This window comes from Amphiura filiformis, chromosome 1 (assembly GCF_039555335.1).
Source record: "Amphiura filiformis chromosome 1, Afil_fr2py, whole genome shotgun sequence".
NCBI classification, from domain to species: Eukaryota; Metazoa; Echinodermata; class Ophiuroidea; order Amphilepidida; family Amphiuridae; genus Amphiura; species Amphiura filiformis.
In genome coordinates this window covers 990,164-1,014,028 of record NC_092628.1, presented here as the reverse complement: position 1 = coordinate 1,014,028, position 23,865 = coordinate 990,164, and the positions used below count along the sequence as shown (strand labels likewise).

Here is a 23,865-nt window from a genome sequence, read left to right as displayed (position 1 = left end):
AGTGACCGCTTATGGGTTTGAATTTCAACCAGCCTAACCATGAAGCTCCTGTGGCCAAGTGGTTAAGGCGTAGGTCTCGTGAACCTGAGATCCTGGGTTCGATTCCCAGGCGGGACACTTTTTCTACTTGTCTCCTTTATTATTTGCGACGGTGAACCTGATGAAAAATAATGTTGATTTATATAATTCCCGTCGATCATGCTGCTGTTTTTCGTGCAATATTTCCTCACAGGGAGGATGGCAATTTATTTCTCGCATTTACGGCCCTAGCTACTACGGGCTATTTGCGGGGAGGAGATAAGTTTAAGTGACCGCTTATGGGTTCGATTTTCAACCAGCCTAACCATGAAGCTCCCGTGGCCAAGTGGTTAAGGCGTAGGTCTCGTAAACCTGAGATCCTGGGTTCGATTCCCAGGCGGGTCACTTTTTCTACTTGTCTCCTTTATTATTTGCGACGGGGAACCTGATGAAAAATAATGTTGATTTATATAATTCCCGTCGATCATGCTTCTGTTTTTCGTGCAATATTTCCTCACAGGGAGGATGGCAATTTATTTCTCGCATTTACGGCCCTAGCTACTACGGGCTATTTGCGGGGAGGAGATAAGTTTAAATGACCGCTTATGGGTTCGAATTTCATCCAGCCTAATCATGAAGCTCCCGTGCCCAAGTCGTTAAGGCGTAGGTCTCGTAAACCTGAGATCCTGGGTTCGATTCCCAGGCGGGTCACTTTATGTACTTGTCTCCTTTATTATTTGCGACGACGAACCTGATGAAAAATAATGTTGATTTATAGCAAAATTTAGTGAAAAACTTACTTATATACAAAAGGTTTCACAACCAGAGGCGGCGCTACGGGGTGGGGGGGGGGTAGGGGGCAAGTATTTTTCTTGCCTCCTCCCACTTGTGAGGCAAAACTCCCGAAATCACGTAAATTTCCACTTTTTGCGGCAATTTTGCGTTAAGTTAAAGATAGTCACCTGCAGGTAGACGCAGCGAAATTAATTTAATTTTATCCAAGATCGATATATGAGTTTTCAGCAAATATCAAATAACTACAATGATTAAATATAAATGAAAAGATAGGATCTAAGGGTCCTGGTAAATATAATCAGTGAAAACTTTTCAAAGCCACGCACACTTGACAAAAATAATAAGACAAAATAAGCCTAAACATAAGCACAAACCCTAAAAATTTAAATACAGAAATCAATGACCCGAGTGGGAGAAGATACAGTAAGCCACAAAATTAAAGGTACCAGTTATATTCACCCCTTGCATATCCTAAACAAAGACAGATATGTCATAATGGAACCAGCAGCCAAAAGCTGCATTTTTAGCTCGAATTTACCTAATTTGTTGAAATTGTTTTTGAAATAAAAACACGACGATCCCAAAACCCAAGAAAGGTGCTAATTAAAAAGTTTCAGTTTTCTCCATTGCACGCGCTATTGATTTGTACACAACGCGTTTGCGAACTTGAGAACTAGCGCCGTGCTTCCATTGATTCACTGTTTCTTTAATTCTCAACAAATTTTAACAAATAATGTCTTAAATCAGAGCTGAAGACTACGGGTATTGGCTGCTTGTTTTAATTTTGTAGTACTTGTCTTTTCTTAGGATATACAGGGGTGAACACAACTGGTACCTTAATTCTTTGGCTGAATGTATTTATATAAAAGAACAAGACATCAAAAACAGGACAAGGACAAAAAGGACTATGAGATAGCTGAGTAGAATTTGACCCAAAGGATCCAAGGTTCAGAGGTTAACAATTTCTGAGTAAGAATATAAATAATAATAATTATAATACATTTGATTTGATATACCCCATATATAGATTCTTGTCATCTGATTCGTTGAAAGTGCAGTCATTGAATTAGCTATGCCCTCAAAATGAAGTATGTAGGCCTACCAGTCATGAAAATGAAATATTGACCGGTCTCGTGCGTCCCAATCAGACTGTACAATAATTGCTTTATATTCGGGACATGGTTAAAATTACAGGTGATCTCAAAACCATGCTATGACCCTCGCCTGCGTCCTCGCATGGTTTTGAGATCACCGTGGGCCTATAATCTTAACCATACCTCTCATAGCAAGCAATATTTGAAGACCTTATTTCCAAACCCTGCAGAGTCCACACCCCCATGTGTCTCATTTGAAGATCTGAGCCTTACGAACAGTACTGTAAAACTACATGTAGCATCAAGTCTTAAATAAATTTATATATTTTTTTTTTGGCTCTCTCCTCGGGTTGAGCAATCTACCATTGGTACTTAGATTGTAATATATACAGAGTGTCCATGAAAGAACTGTGTCGTCGGAAACTTAATTGTTGATACTTGAATTTTGACAATTGATCACCTTGTTTGTGAAATATAAGAATTTTACGAAACTCCCTCATTTTCAAACCTTTCCAAGGATTCAAATGTCAATCGATGATCTGTATTCGGAGTGCTATAAATCACTGCGCATCATCAGCGCATCAGGCGTCTATTATGTTGCCATCGATAGATATTTGACTCCGTTGAACGGGGCTGAAAACGAAGTAGTTTCGTAAAATTCGTTTATTTCAAATCGGAGCGGTCAATAAAAAAAAAAAAAAAAGTATGTGATAGCTAATATATTCCTCAATTGCATCAGTTATTTAGTTATGTTTGGTTTATGCGTTAAAATACCCAAATATACCCAGTTCCCGACGATACAGTTCTTTCGGGGACACCCTGTGTTGAAGTAATATATCTCGTAATGCTTTTATTATGCCTATTTTCAAAGAAATCGGAGCATTCTAAAAATCTGACCATGTGCGATTGACCTTTGACATTTGACACATTTTGTCAGATCTCCGAGGATATACTCCAAGCATTTTCATTTTCGATCTCTATATTATGGATTTACCCCCTTCCTGGAGCCCACACGTTTTTAGAACGAACATAATTATGAGCATTTTATTCTTATTATCTTAAAAGATCGATTTCAACTCTCAGATCTTCCTTTGGTCTCGCGGTCAAGAAAAACCTCAATATGATTTGTAAATCTTTCCAATATTGGAATTAAAGTTATTATTGTCCCGTTGTAACCCGTACGAAACTCGGGGCTGATCCTGGTTGAGATGGTCATTTGTGGAATGTCTAGGGTGTGCGCTCTTGGGTAGCACACAATAAATCACTGCGGTTTTTTTACATTTAAAATCGTCAACACCTGAAAAATGTCACTGCCATCTCAACTCCAGTTGGAAACTGAAATTATTTGATAGTTTTATGTAAAATTCCTGTTGAAAATAATTGTTGACATTTATAAAATATATTCGAATTTTACACAATATGGCCTCAAATTATTGAAAACATTTTGATTGTAATTCCACATTCTTTAATGCCGTTTCCACTTTATATAGATGAAAATGGTTGGATCAGAAATTATTTAAAAAGTCTGCCACAGAGGGGTGTGGTTTTAGAATGGTTTAGTCCAATGTTCTGGAAAACGAATTTGACTTTCAATTAAGTTACACTTTAACATTTTGATAAGGATGTTTCTTGGCAGCCCAAATGTTCTCATCAGGTTCGAGATGCGCATAAGCAGACTCTTCAACATTCCCTTGCGCTTCACATCTCCCTGCAATATTCTGATACCTGGGTGGTTGCGCTTTCATTGTCGTCCCATCTAGATATGTTTGATTCTGGGGGATACTGTTGATGTATCGCTCTATCTGAGTAAGGGATCGAATAGTCACCGCTTGAGATACGTTGATACATGTCTTGCTGGTATCCGAGGTTCCTAGACATCTCAATTGGTCTAGATGGGACGATGTTTGCTACATATCGTTATGAACACGACAGAGTGCCAAATACGGCGTTTGAAAATCTTGGTACCATTCCATTTGTCTTTCTCAAAAAGTTCGTTAGCACTCACTTGATATGTATATTATAGAAGTGAATATGCACCAATTATTTGTAATACTTGCGTGATCTGAAACAATCGAAAAATTCGTCCAAATCACAATTTCAATATCTACGTCGGGGAGTAAGATTTACCATTATTTTTTGGTGGAAATGAAATATCCCCTGGCACATGATCATAAGCATACAATAACTCAATTTGCTCAAAATGTCCGATTCGTCGCTCTGCCGAATCCATAACGATATGGATGATGATCATTGATGGTTTCTTTAATCTGTGAACATGAACATAAACATCATTAATATAAACATCATTAAAACTATGTTTGATAAGAACTAAAAACCTTTGAAGAGGGCAAGGGAGTGAGGGGAGAAATAAGATATGACTGGACATAAAATGACGTCTAGCTACTAGTGCTTTATCGCTGTGGTTATAGCAATTCGCCCTTCCTTATTCGCACAATGACACCCTGCATGGCACATTGGGCTTTAGGTGTTGTGGTTCAATAGACCTATCATACTCGCAACACAGCCAGAAGAATGGAAAGGAGCAATACTATACGATCTTTATTGGCAATAGAAACAAATTAGTTCGATCTTTCGATCGACCATCGATGTTTGGTCGATCTTTATTATTTATGAAACCAATTGATTTACTATTGTTAATTGTGATAAAATAGTAAGTTGAGCCTCTAGAGATATTGACCAATATCTCTAGAGGTTCAACTTACTATTTACTACCTCTAGAGATATTGACCAATATACATTTAGCATTAATTCCGATTAATTAGTTGATAGTTCATTAATAACAAGCATCGAAGCAGCATCGACGGTCGATTCAAAGATCGAACATATTTGTATGAAATATTAAATATTAAATATTATACATTGACAGGTAATATTATTTCAGCATTTAATCACAACATTAAAATTGTATAAAAATCGTAAATTAAATAGTATGGCTATATTTCCACCAAGGTGTGTTGAATAACGGAAAACTCGCCCTTATTTGGACCGATGTGGTGCAAATAAGACTTGCCTGCATCTCATAAATCCACTCTGTAGCAATAACCGATCAACTTCAAATATGGTTTGGTGATTTAATTGGATATGGTAGCCTGATGTGCTGTTTAGTTTTGTGTAATGTTATTTGCATATATTTTGCCTACATTTTAATTAATCCACAAAAGTTGGTATGTGAAATGATACGGTGGCCCAATGCGCTGTATAGTTGTGTCATGTTATTTGCATATTTGTGAATAATGATGAGCTTATTAGTATATTGCATATTGTATTTACAAACCTCTGTTATTTACACACTTTTGTGTGGGGCCACCTTAAGGGATCTAAAATGAGCGTTTATTGCGTTTCGACAGTATTTTTTGTGGGATATGAGAGCACCTCAGACCTATCGAATTGCATTCTGAATACGAAGCATGTCTTTCTGATATCAAATAATTTTCAATTTTTGAAAATCACAATATAATACAAATTTTATGACAAAGTATAAAATTTGATATTTTTCAAATTTTTGATATATAACAGTCCTCGAAGTAAATTATATAAATCTAATGACATATTCTTTAAGTGTATGTAGCAGGGAGGAAAAGCCGACGGTCAATTGAAAAATTTAACCTTTCATATTGAAGATATGGATTTTTTCCCCAAAAAAGACCTATTTTTTTTTTGGTGTTTTGGGAAAAAAATCCATATCTTCAATACGAAAGGTCAAAATTTTCAATTGATCGTCGGCTTTTCATCCCACCTACATACACTTTAAGTATAAATCATCAGATTTATAAAGTTTACTTCAAGTACTGTTAAATATCAAAAATATCAATTTTAATGATTTGCCATAAAATGTGTATTAAATTGCGAATTTCAAAAATCAAAATTATTTGATATCAGAATGACATTCTTCGTATTCAGAATGCAATTCGATATGTCTGATGTGCTCTAATGTCCCACAATAAATACTGTCCAAACGTTCATACCCCAGCCCTTAATTATAAACCGCGTTCAAGAAAGCAACGCTAATTAACTATACAGGTTAAAATTAGCTAAACTGCAAATGTAAGTTGCCATTGTACCAAATCGCAGTTAGATAGCTCTTACAGTTTGTACACGTAATAGGGCTGTACAATAATTATGAGCCCTGGGGAAGGGTGAAATTAAGGGGTAAGTTTTTTTGCCAGACAAAGTGGCGGGTGGGGGGGGGGGGGGGGGAAGCAATTGTTGGGAAGCCGAGAAGGGACAATTTTTGGCACACATTCATGGGTTGCTCTTTAAATGAAACGCTCTGAAAAGACTTAGGAAAGCAGTATGGAAACATTTAATTATTTATGCATATTTTCCTGCTGAAAATTTTCCAATTTCAGACAATTTTACCCCAAAATGAACGTCTATTTTGCTACGTAAAGGCCAGTGCGCGTGAAGCACGCAAAACTGTGCAATGTTACACAATTTTGCATAGATAACTGGATGAGTATCCAATGCGGTACATGCCTTATTGTGCGCACCATTTTGGTCGCATGGTTGATTAATCGATGAAAAACAAACTTGTACTCTGACAAAGATGGCTAACAAGTCTATCAAGCTAAACACAACCCTAGAGGGTTTGCGCCGCGGAACAGGATTGATCAAAAGAAAGAAAAAAGAAAAGACACCTCGTCAGAAGTATGCGACATCGTATTACAGCAGTTGTGACATCTTTCTTACCTGAAGATTCAACTACTGTAACAAAGAATGTACACTTTCCAGTATTGCCACTTGAGTCTCTACCGGTTACAGTTACTGCGGTTTGCCCAACAGTAAAGAATTTCGCTGTTGGGTGTCCGTAAGCCCAGTAAGTAAGCTGAACAACTTCACCGCTGTTATCAGTTGCAGTTGCTGGTGCGTTTAAAGTCACATTAGTAGATTGTACTCCTGGTAGAGCGGTGGCTTGTTGGTTTGGTGGGCAACTCACCACTGGTCGAATTGTATCACTGGAAGCTGTCAAATATCCAAAATATTGTTAAATTTTCTCATTTAAAACAATGTTACATAATTATTGTTTACATGATAATTAGTATTTGGATGAGAAAGCATTAGTTTCGTCCAATTCTCATCACTTTTTAAAGATTTTTCATTATAAATTTCCACTAGTCCTGACGGATATGAACAATGGATCCATTGTGATGTATGTTGTTGAACATCAATGGCAAGTTAATATGTTATGCCCAATACAATTCACCACTCAACGATGTTCATTTCTTGATACATTTGCGACCGACATATGTGATGCGATCAAGCAAAATCAGTCGGAACTCGGAAATATTGTGATTACCACATCCGTAAATATCTGAAACACCTGATTTTTACTTTTTTATTCACCATGTATACTATTATACTATACTATACTATACTATACTATACTATACTATACTATACTATACTATACTATACTATATTATATACCTCATATATAGATTCCTGTCATCTGATTGGTTGAAAGTGCAGTCATTGAATTAACTATGCCCGCAAAATGAACTATGGACCGGTCCATGGAAATGAACTATGGACCGGTCACGTGCGTCACGATCAAACTGCGCGTTTTTCCCAGCGTAAAATGATGTTACGCACGCGTTAATGTTTTCACGCGTTATAATTACGCAGAAATTGCAGATTGTAATCTGTGTGTGCCGTTCGCATTGAAACTATTAATTTCTCTTCCCAAAATCGATGCTTTTAACCAAACAGATGACAAGAATCTTAAGATTTGGTATATAAAACAAATATTGACTGCTTTTTATTCGGGGCATGGTTAAAATTATAGGCCCGCCGTGATCTCAAAACCATGACTATGCCCCTCGGCTACGCCTCGGGGCATAGTCATGGTTTTGAGATCACCTTGGCCTATAATTTTAACCATGCCCCTCATAGCAGTCAATATTTGTATACTATACTATACTATACTATACTATATATGGAATGTACATACTAAGAGTTATGCTGGTCAAAATTTATTGGCCAGTTTCGATATTTCGACTGCTCAGTGCAAGAAGTGGTTAAGATATTCGAAATGCCACAAAATACATTTTTAAAACAGTAGTCGCTGTCAAAAATTATTGTTTTGAATTAATTCATCACCAAAAGCGAAAAATCGAGAAAGGTAAATTAATTAGCAAAATAATAGCTCCATATGTGATTGGTTGACGCACTCACGTGTCAAGCGATATCGCGAGGGAAGTTGAGATTTCTTTAACTTGCAAAAGTGACGTCGGTTTTGCCTCAGCGATTTGAATCGATTGATCGGCTCGACGCTCTGGAAATGTAAGTAAGCACTGAGCATGCGTGAGAATTGATTTTCTGCAAAAGCGATTGAGTATAAATTCAGCTTATATAAAGGGATCTGGAATGAGCGTTTTGAGCGTTTCGACAGTATTTTTTGTGGGACATGAGAGCACATCAGACATATCGAATTGCATTCTGAATACGAAGAATGTCTTTCTGATATCAAATAATTTTCATTTTTGAAATCCACGATATAATACAAATTTTATGACAAATTATTAAAATTTGATATTTTTCACATTTTTGATATATAACAGTCCTCGAAGTAAATTTTATATCTAATGATATATTCTTAAAGTGTGTGTAGCTGGGAGGAAAAGCCGACGATCAATTGAAAATGTTGACCTTTTATATTGAAGATATGGATTTTTTTCCCAAAAAGACCTAATTTTTTGTGTGTGTTTTGGGAAAAAATCCATATCATCAATACGAAAGGTCGAACTTTTCAATTGATCGTCGGTTTTTCATCCCACCTACATACGCTTTAAGTATATAATTATTATCAGATTTATAAAGTTTACTTCGAGTACTGTTAAATATAAAAAATATCAATTTTTAATGATTTGCCATAAAATGTGTATTACATTGCGAATATCAAAAAATCAAAATTATTTGATATCAGAAGGACATTCTTCGTATTCAGAATGCAATTCGATATGTCTGATGTGCTCTAATGTCCCACAATAAAATACTGTCCAAAGGTTCATACCCCACCCCTTAAGAAGTACACAACCCTAGAGGGTTTGCGCCGCATCCTTTTCAGAAAGTGGAACAGGATTGACCAAAAAGAAATAAGATCTCGTCAGAAGTATGCGACGTCGCATTACCGCAGTTGTAACATCTTTCTTACCTGATGATTCAACTACTGTAACAAAGAATGTACACTGTCCAAGATTGTCACTTGGGTCTCTACCAAATACAGTTACTGCGGTTTGCCCAACATAAAATGATGTCGCCGTTGGGTGTCCGTCCGTTGGGCGTCCATCAGCCCAGTAAGTAAGTTGAACAACTCCACCGCTATTATCAGTTGCAGTTGCTGGTGCGTAAGTGACTTCAGCATAATTAAACCATGGTAGAGCGGTGGCTGTTATGTCTGGTGGGCAACTCACCACTGGTCGAATTGTATCAATACCACTGGGCGCTGTCAAATACCCAAGACATTTTAAATTGTCTTATTTAAAACAATGTGACATATTGTTTACACGATAGTTATTATTTGGATGAGAAAACATATGAAAGTTTCATAGAAAATTCTTTCAATTCTCATTGTCTCGTCCAATTCTCATCGCTTTTTAAAGAATTTACATTATAAACTCAACGATGTTTATTTCTTGATATATTTGCGACCGACATCTGTTACTATATAATTTTCACAACTATCTAAAACACCTGATTTGAAATTTTTTGATTCACCATGTATACTAAACTATATACGTCTAGCCCTTTTCTATTCACAGCTTATCCATTGTATTTCTTTTGTTTAAGGTTCGCTGCCCCAACCATTACCTAGAGTAATGGAGGTGGCTTGCTGCCCAGAGACCATTATCAACACAATAGCTCAAGATAACGGTCTCGGGCTGCGAGCTAAACAAAAGGAATACCATGGACATTCTAGAAACACTATGGAAAGGATCACAACATACATGTAGAATCTGAGTTAGTTACTAGTCTCAGGTATACTTACGAAACAAATGCATTTACAGCTCGATTTAAATGCAAATGTTAGTGCAGTCCGTATAACATTAACATTTATATATATAACACCACTGGTGCTCAATTAATAAACATAGTTAAATTTATGCAAATTAAAATTTAATTAGCATACCGAGGTAATACTCATAAATGAAAAGTAACCGTTTCGTTGAATGTATACTCAGTACATGTATATAAACTTGCCATTGGTTTCTAGAAGGGAATCTGTCTTTATCCTTGCCCAACCCAAAATGCTCAACGGTCCATGCTAATTAGCTACTAGGCAAGAACCCCCGGGATATCACCCGACCAGGGGAGCTTCGCAACTAACCAGCGGTACTCATTACAAGTCAAGAGGCTTGGGGGTGCAAAGCCTTACTGTGACCTACCCATAATGGGGAGTACCATTGGACACTACGTTACTAGGTGTTTCAAATATCTGGTTACTCACATTTTCTAAGATATAAATTTCATGGTGTTGAAACAGATAGACCAAACGTTGACAACTCTTTGCATTATTCATTAATCATTTGAATAACAATGGTCACGGGGTGAATACACTCCAACCGGATTAATAACCTACCAAACCACTTCAAATACAGATGTAAATTGAGATCAATATCTATTATTGATTTGATAATGCTGGCGTCTGAGGTGTTAGTGTTTTTAATTTAAGAAACTAAAGTTTGGCATTAAACTTCTTTTTAAACAATTATATATACATATTTTGATGCAAACAATTTAATTTTGCTCGTCGTATATGTAAGATAAACGGTTCAAAACAGACCATTACCAGAAATAATGGGCGTGTTGTTCATGACTGGCTCAATGTTAGTTGGTTTGAGGTTTCGACCCCTATCGGGGTTTCAACCTCAAACCAACTAACATCTCGCCAGTCATGAACAACACGCCCATTATTTCTGATAATGGTCTGTTTCTCACCCTTTATCTACTACATATTGAATGTGCATAGACGTGTGACGATGTTATAAGAGTTATGCTGGTCAAAATCTATTGCCCAGTTTCGATATTTCGACTGCTCAGTGCAAGAAGTGGTTAAGTGCAATAGCTGCCCTGTGAATATTGGCCAATTTATACATAGTATATATTTACTAATCTACGCACGGCAGATATTGCACTTACCCGCTTCTGGTACCGAGCAATCGATTTACCAATATTGAAAAGCCTGCTTTGGATGCTCTAGAAATGGGTGATTTCATACTGCATTTTGAAGTGGAATATAAACTGGAAACGGTTCCATCGTGAAAGTGGTAAAAAAAGTGGGGCTATTTTTTGGTTGCATTTTGACCTTTTTTGTCTACTTTTGCTTTAAAGCGGGTCGGAGGGGAGCATGACCTAGTGGTATTTCCAGTAAAATATTGAGACAAACAAAGCTGACATTCAAAATGAACGGTATTTGCTCTATGACGGAGATCATAAGGCAGGATATGAGGGGTGACAAGGGGAAAACGCCCAAAACCTTTGTTTTGATATATTATTTTCCTAAACCCAAAACATGCGACACCTAGTGATATATAAATGTAATTATTGCCTTCCTTGATTCATTTCATATAAGATCAACGTAGTTAACCCTTTGCACGGATCCGCCATCTTTCTACCAAAACGAAGTCCTCCTGCAAACGCATGCCAAAAAAATGCATTTTTGTTTCTCACCCTTTTCTAGCAACGCTCCAGAAGGCTTTTACAAAGCGTGCGCGGCAATTAAAGCACGCATTTGACAGGCGTATGCACACGCAGCACGCACTTTGCGGGTAGAATCGTCGAATACTAAGAAGTACATTGTAGGCCTTTTTTATGGATCCTGCCATCCGACTCGCGTAACAACCCCTTTATTCTGTACAGATAATGGTACTTTGATATATCATGTTGAATCTCAAAATGTACTATTAACGTAAAAAACAATTTATTTTTGCTGCTGTGTCTTTGTAGTACTTGATTTTTATGCAACTTAGATGAGTCGATTTATGCACTTACCGCATAAGGATGTTTCCCCCATGAATAGCGATGAATAGGGTCCATCCAACTCACCATTCCCATTAGATCCTCTAACTCTAAAGGAATACGACGTATTACATTGCAAGTCATCGATAAAGACTACAGTCCCATAATATCCTTTTATGTAATGAAAACTTTCAGCAGGAATCACCTTTGTATCCAAGCACTGTACTTTTTTATTTCTCGATTCCACGCACCGTACTTCAGATTCATAATTGTTTTGTCCTCTTCGTCTTCCACACGGTATATTTCTGAAGGCAAAAAACAGACTTGTTTTTGTATTCCGCTCTATGGAGTTCTTTATCCCGGCAGGAAAATCAGTTGGAGCTTTCGTGAATGAAAAGAATAATTAATATTTGGTTAGAATTTGGTTAGAATATACAAACAAGTTATTATGCTTTTTTATTTATAATTACTGATGTAGTTTTTATAGTGTAGGGTTGTTAATAATTTCACAATGTTGAACATTTCATGATTGCACAATCTAGGATGTTTTGTTACCTACATGACACGGCAAATTATGTCAAGTACCATTGAGGCCTATTATGATGCATTACTTCTTAGATAGTGCAATCATTTTTGTTGTTGAAAAAAAAAACATTTTAAGAACATTTCTGGGTTTGCTGAGTGCAAATATTTTAACATAATGTTATAAAAGTGTTGACAAAATATTTGGCAAAAATTGTTTGCAAAAATAGTTTACAATAACATTTTAAAAATATTGTTGTAGTGTGTTTTCATACAAAACGTTTTCATGACCGTTACATAAATCATTTAATGTTATTAAAACGTTTTTACCTAAATCAAAACCCAAAATATAACTTATTTAAAACGTTTTTAAAACGTTTGTGTGTTTGCCGGGAAGATGGTTCCTTGTTATGAAGGTATTTTTACGGCTGCGGTGTCATGCACAGATTTGCTTGAAAATAATACAGAATGTGTAGATGGGTGAGAAAAACACACCTGCCAAGTTTTAATTTTTTTTCCAAAAGAGGATTTTTGACTTGGTGCGTAATGTTTTGTGATTGAAAAACTCCATAGCGTTTTTACATGTTGCCAAGTTCATCAACTCAGCTTAATTTATGAAAACAGATAATTTTTAAAAAATGTGATTGTTTCTCCTTATTATTAACGCTATAATAGGCAGGCTACTGTCAATAAGTGATCAAACAAAAGTCACATGAAAGCGCCTACACGAGCGAGAGGTACCTTTTGTTCCCATACAACCAATGGTATGATTGAGTATCCGTAAGCACAAAAGGCACACATTAGCCGTCGATATACAGTTCGTTATCACCCACCTGACTTTAGGTGCTTCATTTAAATAAATTGAATGCTTTTGCTGATCGATTACACATCGGAATTAAGGCTGCCATGTCCACATGTCTATAGTACTGACATGTAACTAATAGCTACATGTATAATATTAATAAGTACCGGTTTAGGCCTACATAAAAGTTGTTTCACAAATTGACATTTTATTTTATTTTAAGATTGAGATTGGCATAAACTGATTACAGTGGCGTACCCAAGGGGGGGGGGCAGCTCTTCTGTGAGAGGTCTTGGGAGGGGATGAGGGAGGAAGAGGCGGAGGAGGGGATATGAAGAATGAGAGGGGGACTGGAGGAAGAGAGAAAGAGAAAGATATGAAGAGAAATAAGTAAATAAATAGAAAGATAAGGAAAATGATAGTAATGAGAGGGGACAAAAAGTACTGTTTTCTTAAGCCTTTTTAGAGCGTTTCATGAGTGTGTGCCAAAATCGCCCCCCCTGCCGGAAGGCCGAAAATGGCTTGACCCCCCCCCCTTCGGCTCGCCAAAATGTCTTGCTCCCCCCCAATTTGACCCTCATAATTATTGCACAGCCCCTTACCAGGGAATGTATAACAAATATTGTTTTGGTTACATGGAGCAGTTATTAGTCTGGCGCCCACGAAGTCTCTACTAGGCATACCGACATCGCCTGGTTAATAATTACAGCAGAGACACTAATATCAATAACCGGGATCGATACACGTGAATGTGCAATGCACGATTTGATATTCAGACGATAAATCTTTGGATACCGGGGTAGAAAATGATGAATATCTCCCGTAATTGTGTTATTCTAAAGAAGCCGCTTTTGATGCTTGGACTTGAATATATGTGTTGAAAGGATATTGATAGTCGTTAGCTCGCGTACTGAGAAAGAACCGTGCGCAGCGTAGGCCACTGGTGGAGGCAGTCTAAAAGCAGATGACATCAAGGCGTATACCATGCTCACTGACATCTGCAGAGGTCAGTTACCAGGCTATTGTCAATAGCCTTAGTCAGATGTCCCTCGGCCCATTATGCGCTTCAAAACTATTAAACAGGTCGGAACAAAATGGCCATGCGTGGCTGTGCCGGATTCAACCTACCATGGCGATTTCTGCCATGAAGATATCGGGGCGATGACACTGTGCTAGGTGGCTCTATACACAACAATTGTCTAAGAATAGCTCACGACATAGCCTTCCTGTTATTGAGGGTCCGGAAGGTGAGTGCATGGCTACCTCGACCACAAACCATTATGACAACATAAACTACTGATAGTAATTATGCCTCTAATTTAGAGGGTACGGAACACAACTTCTGCTTCTGCTTCTGCTCTTATACTGGCTGGACTCGGTTAGAGTATGATGCCAGGCTTGTGCGGGGGTGTGAGGATTACTGACTTAGTTGCTACTTAAAAGTGTTCAATGATGTTGCGTTTACAACAGTGTTGTCAAGGGCATTCCACTCAACCACAGTTCTGGGGAAAAATGAGTATTTGTGGATGTCCAGGCGAGCACTGAGGGTGATGTAGCTTTTTTCGTTGCTATGACGAGAGCGTCGGGTTGCTGGTTTTAGGTAACGATCACTGGGCATGTCAATATAATACGTCATGTTTGGCACCCTCCTGAAAGTCATCTTTCCCACTTCCGACCCCCTCCTCGGTCCCCACTTGAAATCCTTACTATAAATGAAATTTACACAGAGATAAAAAGACTAGTTTGCGTCTAAAATTCGGACAACTAGACAGAAAATGTCGTACTGCGCAGGTCGGCAACCAATCACGGCGCACCTTTGCCCTGACGTCAGACGCTTTGCTGTACTTACCAGCTTCATCAGTTCGAAAATTGTTGGCCGTGCTTTGATAAGTACTGCCTTGTACCCTTGATTTTACGTAATACGTGTATATGGAGTACGGTGACAGTTCATACACTAGCATCCAGCATGATGCAATATTGCTGGCATCATACACGCAATTCAAATTTTCCCAAACTGTTTGTTGTTCTATAGAGAAACCATCTAAGGCATAACATTGATCTTTATTAGTCAGTGTGTACGCAACTGCATATTCGTTACTTCTGGTGGGATCGTTACACTTCCATGAAATTGAAACTTCAGCAGATAAGACAGTAACCGTCATAACATCATATGGGATATGGTGTGCTGAAATGATAAAAGTAATATCAACGTCACGAAATGAATACTAATACTACTAATAATACTAACACTAATACTAATACTAATACTAATACTAATACTAATAGCTGGGACTAATACTAATACGGGTGTCCCCAAGAAGGTTGTATGCCGATTTAAAAAAAAATCTATGTCAATGTTAATAAATATAAATTTGTTAAATTCATGACATAAGCAATGTACCCTCTACTAGTACCCCTGAGAATGTCAAGTTCACAACTTGTGTACTGCTACTGTTTACGTGACATTGTGCAACATTAGGTTCATTACCACCGTCACAGCTACCGTTCATTTGGCGGGGCATTTGTGTGCGCCCAACCATAGCAGTATTCTATTCTGATGAACAGAGAAACTTGTTTAGTTCTATTTCAAGAGTTCAGTCAGAAATGTACAGTATTCTTTAATACAGTATATAACACAGCAGCGATTTCAACTCAAAACAAAGCCTAAATGTAAATAATAATTATTGTTATTAATTTCACTATGCTCTTTCTAAATGTAAAAGAGTGAATTTCCATTCTTTCCGGTAGTTGAACGAAAGACAACCCGTTTTTGAGTGGAAAACACTCTAAAATGAAAGAAAGCACATTTTCTTTAGGTAATATTCACTCCTTTGAGAGTATACAGACTACTTTTTTAAATCCTTGTAGTGTGAAAATTTTTTCACTCCAAAAGGGGTTGTCCTCCATTTCACTCTCCCAATCTTTTTCCACTCTTTCCACTCTGTGTACATTTAGAGAGTCGATGACAGGAGATACAGTGTGCAAGGGCGTCGCTAGACCAATATGATTGGGGGGGTGTACAGCAAGTTTTGCGGACTGAAATATTTGGTGAAATGTACACCCAATTTTTTTTTCAGCCAAGGCAGACCTCAAGAATTTCAAAAGTGTAGGGGGGGGGAGCGGTCAATTTTTTTTTTCGAACTTAACAATAGGCCTATTACGTTACAACAATCCATTTCTTCAATATGAAAGGTCAAAATTTTCAATTGATCGTCGGCTTTTCCTCACAGCTACATACACTTTAAGAATATATCATTAGATTTATAAAATTTATTTCGAGGACTGTTATATATCCAACATTTGAAAAATATCAAATTTTAATAATTTTAACGCTGAAACGAAGAATGTCTTTCTGATATCAAATAATTTACATTTTTTGAAATTCACGATATAATACAAATTTTATGACAAATTATTAAGATTTAACCATAAAATAGACATTATTAAAATATTTAACTGATCATTTATGTGAATAATATTTTACAGGGTGTCCTAGAAAAAAATACAGGGCGAACAAATTTGGATGTAAGTCGAGAAATAGACATCACAATCCAACAATCTAAACATCAACGTATAGCCCATCTTATGCTGTATCATATATGCAATTTAACTGGAATCGGTTGACTGGTTGTGAAGAAATGAGGGCTTACATAATGCATCCGTCAATTCACTTCATTCCAAGTTTGAAAAAAAAAAGATCATTCAACACAATGCGCACTATAGTGGTCAACTGTCAATGGGCTTCATATTTTGTTCTTTTTTGAAGCATCGTTTTTTTGTTGTTGCAAAACAGTTAATTAGGTTTTGTTCAAATTTGAAAACCTGCACGATATTGAAAATGAAAGCTGGCATTTAAGATGATATTGATATAAATGTTGCATAAAGAATAAGAATTCCAGGTTGTTTCTCACACAGATTAATGTTTTTGGAACATTTCCAAGGAATTGTAATGCAAAGTTTATATCTTTTAAAACTTCAACAATAATGGTGTATGATATCAAAAATCACACGTAAAGCCGTAAGCACTTGATCATTGACATTTTTGGCTCAAATGTTCTTAGGAAAGTTAAAATATAACATATTTGCACAACCTAATAAATTAAAGTTGGAAAGCTTCTCATTGCAGAATCAAAGTTTTCTTGGACAAACTGTTATTTATCTTCAATGAATGCATGAATAACATGATACCGTCGGATTGTAAAATAGATAATATAATATTTTGAACTACAATCTAGGCATCATCAGCCCGATGTGATAAAACGTTCAAAATATTTTATTATTATCAGTCAAAATTAATAGGTAAGTTTTCATGGGAAATTTTTTTGGACACGTGACACCCATGGGCGCAGACATACTAGCATTATGGAATGTGACCCGAGCACAGCGTGTGGTCTACCAATGTATTTGAATAGGAAGAATTCCTCATTTGATGCAAAATAAGTTACTTGTCACACTTGTTAATAATGTTATGGTAAGAGTTTCCGATATTTTTTTCCGTAGATAGATATTTTTGAAATTACGTTTTGATGATATTGAGAAGAAATTAAGCTTACATAACATTCAATAAATTTGCAATGCGCAAATTTCTATCTAAATTGCGGCCAAAATACTATTCCAATTCAAAATTACTAAGACTTAAATAGCGAGGTCACCGCCAGGCTCGAGGTTACACTCACATTGATACGCATTGGTCACGTGTCCAGAAAATTTTCCCGTGAAAATTTATCTATTAATGTTGACTGATTATTTACTACCTGGATGAAAGATAATCTTCACAAACGTAAAATAGTTAATGTTGACTAAATTTATTGAGATACACAAACTTTAGGAAGCAGTGAGCGAGTATGAAAAAGTGCCTGTTGATCAAACTTGGAGTGAATTGCAATGATGCGCGTATTATGTAATCGTTAATTTCTTCGCAACCATTCAACCAAATCAAATCAAATTTTCATATGTGATGGACAATAAAATAGCCTATGCGCTACAGTTTAATTGTGTTGATTTTGATGTCTTTTTTTTTTCAATTTCGGTCAATTTTGTTCACTCAATATTTTTTCTGGGACACTCTGTATACTTGTTATTTCTATATACATGTAACAGTTGTTTTAAATGATCTTTGATGTCAAATGTCTTTTGAACAAAATTAATGGTCAACATCTGTTGCGTGTTATTGTCAAAAAGCACGCACGTAGATATTGAGTCAGATCTTTTTTATAACAAACTGCAACAGTTTATCACATTAACATTGCTGTATAGGGTTAAAAATTAAATAAAAAATATAGACTTAAAAAAGTTGCAAAACTCGACAGAAATATATCAGATTTATAATAAGTGGCTAGAAAACCATAGAATAAATAATTTAAAACAAACCCGTAATTTTCCCCATGTACTGTATTCTGTACTGTATTTTAACTAATTTGTTGTATTAAAAACGGCAATGATAACCATCAGTCCAGATATTTTTGCATTAATTAGTGTCTTCTTAAATTGAACAAAAAATGTTACAGCTGTTGACAGCTACCTGTATCAATTGATTTTTTTTATTCGGGTGCGCCGTCGGATGTCACATTACCGGTGCAGCCGGTCAATGTGTGAAAACTACAGTACTGGTGCAGCCAGTCACTGTGTGAAATTGGTCAAGCTTTCGTCAGATGTGGCTCTGACTTCATCAGGACTAAACAATATGGAATATTTTTCAATATGCTTCTTTTGTTCAATAAGTTCAACCATGAAGAAAATAAGAACAAAAATAAAAAGTATTAATTTGATTAAAGGGGCATTTCGTGATCCACAGCCTCATCCCCCACTTTTCTCAAAAAAAAGTTGAGATTTTTATATCACTGGAATACTCTGGCTACATAATGTTTATGTACAAAATATTTCTTGCAGATTAATTCGTTTAGCAAAGATATCGCGAAATTTGAATTTCGTTCTGGTGCACCAGAACGAAATTACAACGTATTGTCTATGGAGCAGTGTAATACACATAATCATGCATAACTCGCAAACGCAAAATCGGAATCAACTGAAATTTTGGGAATATGCTTTTTTCGTGGATATGTACTGAAAAATGTCATAAAAAGAGGATGCTAGGATCACGAAATACTCCTTTAAATGAAACCAATAAGAATCGACAATTATTTGGCTCCTAACACATTTCAAACCCTACGTTGGTGTTATTGTTTTCCGTATTGTATACCTAACTGGGAAATTCAATTGATGAAACTGTGATCTTAATTAATGTCTGTACAGATGTAATAACACACTGTGGGAATAAACAAAGCTGATATTTCAACATGAGTTTGGTCAATTTTTTTCAAACCCGAATTTGGTCATTTTTCAAAACATTTCCAAACTTACACATCTCAAAAAAGTAACTACCCCCCCCTTAAATAATAACTATTATTCAAAAATGGGCGATTGTATTAAAAATCTTTAAAATGCGTTGGAAACAGAATTTTTTTTTTTCACATTTTGACAATCAGTTATTGCAAATGATATTTTCTACTTTTTGACCAATAATAACCAACCTTTTGTTTCATTTTTTTGTTAAATCGAAGTAAATTATACGTACCTCTGATTTCAATGATTCTACAAGAAAGAAGTAGCGACAACATCCATTGCAAATACGCCATAATGCATAAAACATATAATGTCACCAATATTACTAGTTTCACATTTTTGGTTAATAGTACTTCCTGCAATCAAGCACACACACCGTCTGGCATAGGGAACACAATATCTGCACAGGTCACTGATCAGACCTCATTGTCAGATAATGGTTGACATACTTATACTATTGGTCCATAGAGTGGAAAAAAACATTGTACATGGTTTCATGTCAAGTGAGGGAGTCATGTTCGTTTGAAACCAGTGCAGTTTTTGTTCACCAGTGATTATACTGCGCCAAAAAGTATCCTTGCACTTGAAAAATTAATCAGCTTTGTACCAATTTTTTCCGGGTTGCACCTGCTTTTCATCTTCAACGACCACACTATTTGTCCACGTGGTGTTTAAACTACAGGGTGTCCCAGAAAAAAATTACCGAGTGAATAAAATTGAACATAAGTCGAGAAATATACATCAGAATCAAAAAATTTAAAATGCCGCGCATAGCCTATTTTGTTGTGCATTACATACGAAAATTGTATTTAATTCGGTTGACTGGTTCCGGAGAAATAAACTATTGTATAATGCGTGCATCAATGCAGTTCATTCCAAGTTTGATCAACAGGCCCTTTTTTCATACTCGCTCACCGCTTCCTAAAGTTTGTATTATCTCATTAAATTTGGTCTACATTATCTGACGGTATACAAAATCCGACGGTATTATGTCATTCATGCTGTTTCACTGAAGATGAATAACAGTTTGTCCGAGAAAACGTTGATTTCTGCAATTGGAAGCTCTCCAACTTTAATTCTTTAGGTTGTGCAAATATACTTTACAAAGAACATTTGAGCCAAGAATGACAATGACCAAGTGCTTACAGCTTTGATACCACGCAACATTAATGTTGAAGTTTTAAAAGATTTTAACTTTGCATTACAATTTCTTGGAAATATTCCGAAAACATTAATGTGTGTGAGAAATTTTTAAGCCAGCTGGAATTCTTTATGTAGTAATTCTTTATGCAACATTTATATTAACATTGACGAAAAAAGATATTTACAAATACCGAGCATCATCTTACATGCAAGCTTTCATTTTCAATATCGTGCAGTTTTTCAAATTTAAACAAAACCTAATTAATGTTTTGCAAGAAAAATGTTGTCTAAAAACGAACGAAAAGGATTTCATAGAACAAAATATGAAGCCCATTGAAAGTTTAACCACTAATGCGCATTGTGTCGAATGATCTTTCTTTCAAACTTGGAATGAAGTGAATTGACACATGCGTTATGTAATCGCTCATTTCTTCGCGATTAGTCAACCGATTCCAGTAAAATTGGCATATAAGATGCAGAATAACATGGGCTACACGCTGATGTTAAGACTTTTGGATTCGGATGTCTATATTAGGACTTACGACCAAATTTATTTGCCCGGTAATTTTTTCTGGGACACCCTGTATGAAAGCTCAACTAGTATACGAACAAGACAACAACATACCTATTTGTATAATTGACTTTATTTTGTATATCGCCATAGAAGAGAAATTTAGACACAACTTTCGAACAGCCCATTGTCGAATTTCATAGCGGGTACCGCATTAATTGGAAAATTGATTTGTGCAAAGTCTACTTCAGGACAATTATTATGTCGTCGGCAGAATGCAAAAAAAATGAACAATTAGTTTTTTACCCATTATGAAATATTTGATCAATGCAGAGACTTATTAGGTTTCTACTTTATAATTTGATAATTATTATGATTAGGCCTATGAAGATAATTATTTTAGTCTATGATTTACCACCTGTCTTGCATTCCTACCATTGGACTACTACTGTGGAAGATTTAGTTTAAGAGGGAGTATGAGTTTCGAATAGTTGCACTTTTCTACATAGGCTTTTTATGCATCACTTTTGGTTTCAGACCTCTTTCACTTAAAGCAAATTAATCAAAAGGAATGTTTCTATTTTTTTTATCAAAATAACTTTTAAGTTAAGATGTTCATGAATTAAATTTTTACACATTTCAAACACGTGTTTATGGTTTTAGTGAGAAATTATAGAGCCATTTATGAAATTTTATACATAAACAAATTTGCTCTTTTCTAATTTGACTCTTTGTATGCATTAACATGCGTAAATTTAACATTGAAGTTTTTCATTCTAATTGAATTTATTAGGAAGGAACAACTGTATCTTCAATGATAAATCTTGCAGCAAACACAAAACGTTTTCGACATCATTCGCAAAAGGTTATAAAAGGTTGTCAGAGAACGTTTAAATGTCGGGTTATATAAAGGGTATATTAAGAGTATAAAACGTTTTCATAACCATAAAAAACATTTTTTGATAATCTACTGCTCAGCAAACAAAAATGTTATACAGAAAACGTTTAAATGTCGGGTTATATAAAGGGTATAAAAACGTTTTAATAACATTCCAAAAACATTCTTGAAAACTTAATACAAAACATTCTAAACAGAATGTTATTTTGGGGTTGAGAAAATATTTTTCGAAAAATGTTTGCCCAAAATATTTTCAATAACGTTTTCATGACCTTTTTATAACCCGACATTTAAATGTTATTAAAAGGTTTTGAAAAAATATTTTAAGAAAATTTCTGTGTTTGCTGGGTTCAAACATTTTAACATAATGTTATTTTTAAAAGTATTAACACAATATTTGGCAAAAATGTTTGCAAAAATAGTTTACAATAACATTTTTTGAAAACATTTCAAAATATTGTTGTAGTGTGTTTTCATACAAAAAGTTTTAAAATGTTATCATGACCTATATATAACCCGACATTTTAATGTTATTAAAACGTTTTTACCTAAACCAAAAGCCAAAATATAACGTATTTTAAACGTTTTTGTGTTTGCTGGGATACTATTGTGTTCATTGATTAATTTAACCAATGGACCAACAGAATATTTTGGTTAAATCTTTTATGCTGGATCCCAGTACACTCAAATCATTGATCATTCCTTCAATGGTTCAAAAATCATTTATATGGGTGGCCGTTATCAAGACTCAACTTGTTACAAGCGGACAAGTGGGGGACATTTTATTTGTACGTAACTCGACGGAGGGAGGGGGGGGGGGGGTAAAAAGTTACGTACGCTTTGTACGTAAGTGAAAATGGCGAAAACTATGGACGGCCCCTTATGCCATGCCTGAACTGTTTTATATTATAATGGGATTTTACAACCCTTTTACCTTCTGTGTAGGTTTGGTTGTTATTTTCACCATCATTACTCATTGATTTATAATTGAAAGCATAGCTCTTGTGATAATAAGTTTATACCTAACCCACAAGGCATATATCTTGCTATTGTATTTATTATTATTCTAAAATTTTGTTTATCATACTTATTTAATACTAACTTTTGTAAAGGGTGCCACAACAACACGCTTTGCGTTCAGTGGCATCCTCATCATTTCACCATATTATACGATGTTTGTAAAAGCTTTTTTATATTGTATTTATTTAATGGATGAATTTGATGAAATAAAACTGAACTGAACTGAACTGAACAACGCCACACCTTAAAGGACTTTGCAGCAAATCCTGCAGCATGCGGGGAACTAGCTTGTCCAACAGAGAAGAACGATGGTTGAAAGCCATCTCACGCGAAGGAAGGCCTATTCATTATTGAAAGACATTAATAAGCTGCAGCATTCATTTTAATTTATTCACTGAACCATAAAAACTGTTTTTGAATATTAATTTGTAAATTAAATCTAATACTGGAACTAATGTTTTTGAATATGTGACACCTAAATCAGGAAAAGCTTAAATTAAATTAAATTAAAGATGCTCCTTTTGAATAAATTACTCACTAAAAGGGAAAAAATTGTTTTTGCCGAAAATTTCATAAATGGCTGTTTTTTGCCATGAAGATGATAAAAAGTAGCAACAAAAACCCGCTCACTTGATGCATGTTCCAAACATTAAAACAATATAATTGATCAATCCGTTTTTGGATTATACCAAAATGTCTTAGGGAGGGGGCTTATTTTTTGGAACCGTTTATTCCACATAAA

General features: G+C 35.6%; 1 protein-coding gene across 1 annotated transcript; it reads right to left on the bottom strand.

Moving 5' to 3' along the window:
• Positions 1-1,190: 1,190 nt before the first annotated feature.
• LOC140169384 (uncharacterized) lies at positions 1,191-19,969 on the bottom strand. The gene is made up of 6 exons (XM_072192642.1): positions 19,784-19,969; positions 15,059-15,394; positions 11,919-12,266; positions 9,082-9,372; positions 6,618-6,890; positions 1,191-4,174 (listed from the first exon to the last, which is right to left on the bottom strand). Exons 1-6 carry the CDS (start codon positions 19,842-19,844, stop codon positions 4,170-4,172), a joined length of 1,314 nt encoding a protein of 437 aa, XP_072048743.1. The 5' UTR covers positions 19,845-19,969; the 3' UTR covers positions 1,191-4,169.
• Positions 19,970-23,865: the final 3,896 nt, after the last annotated feature.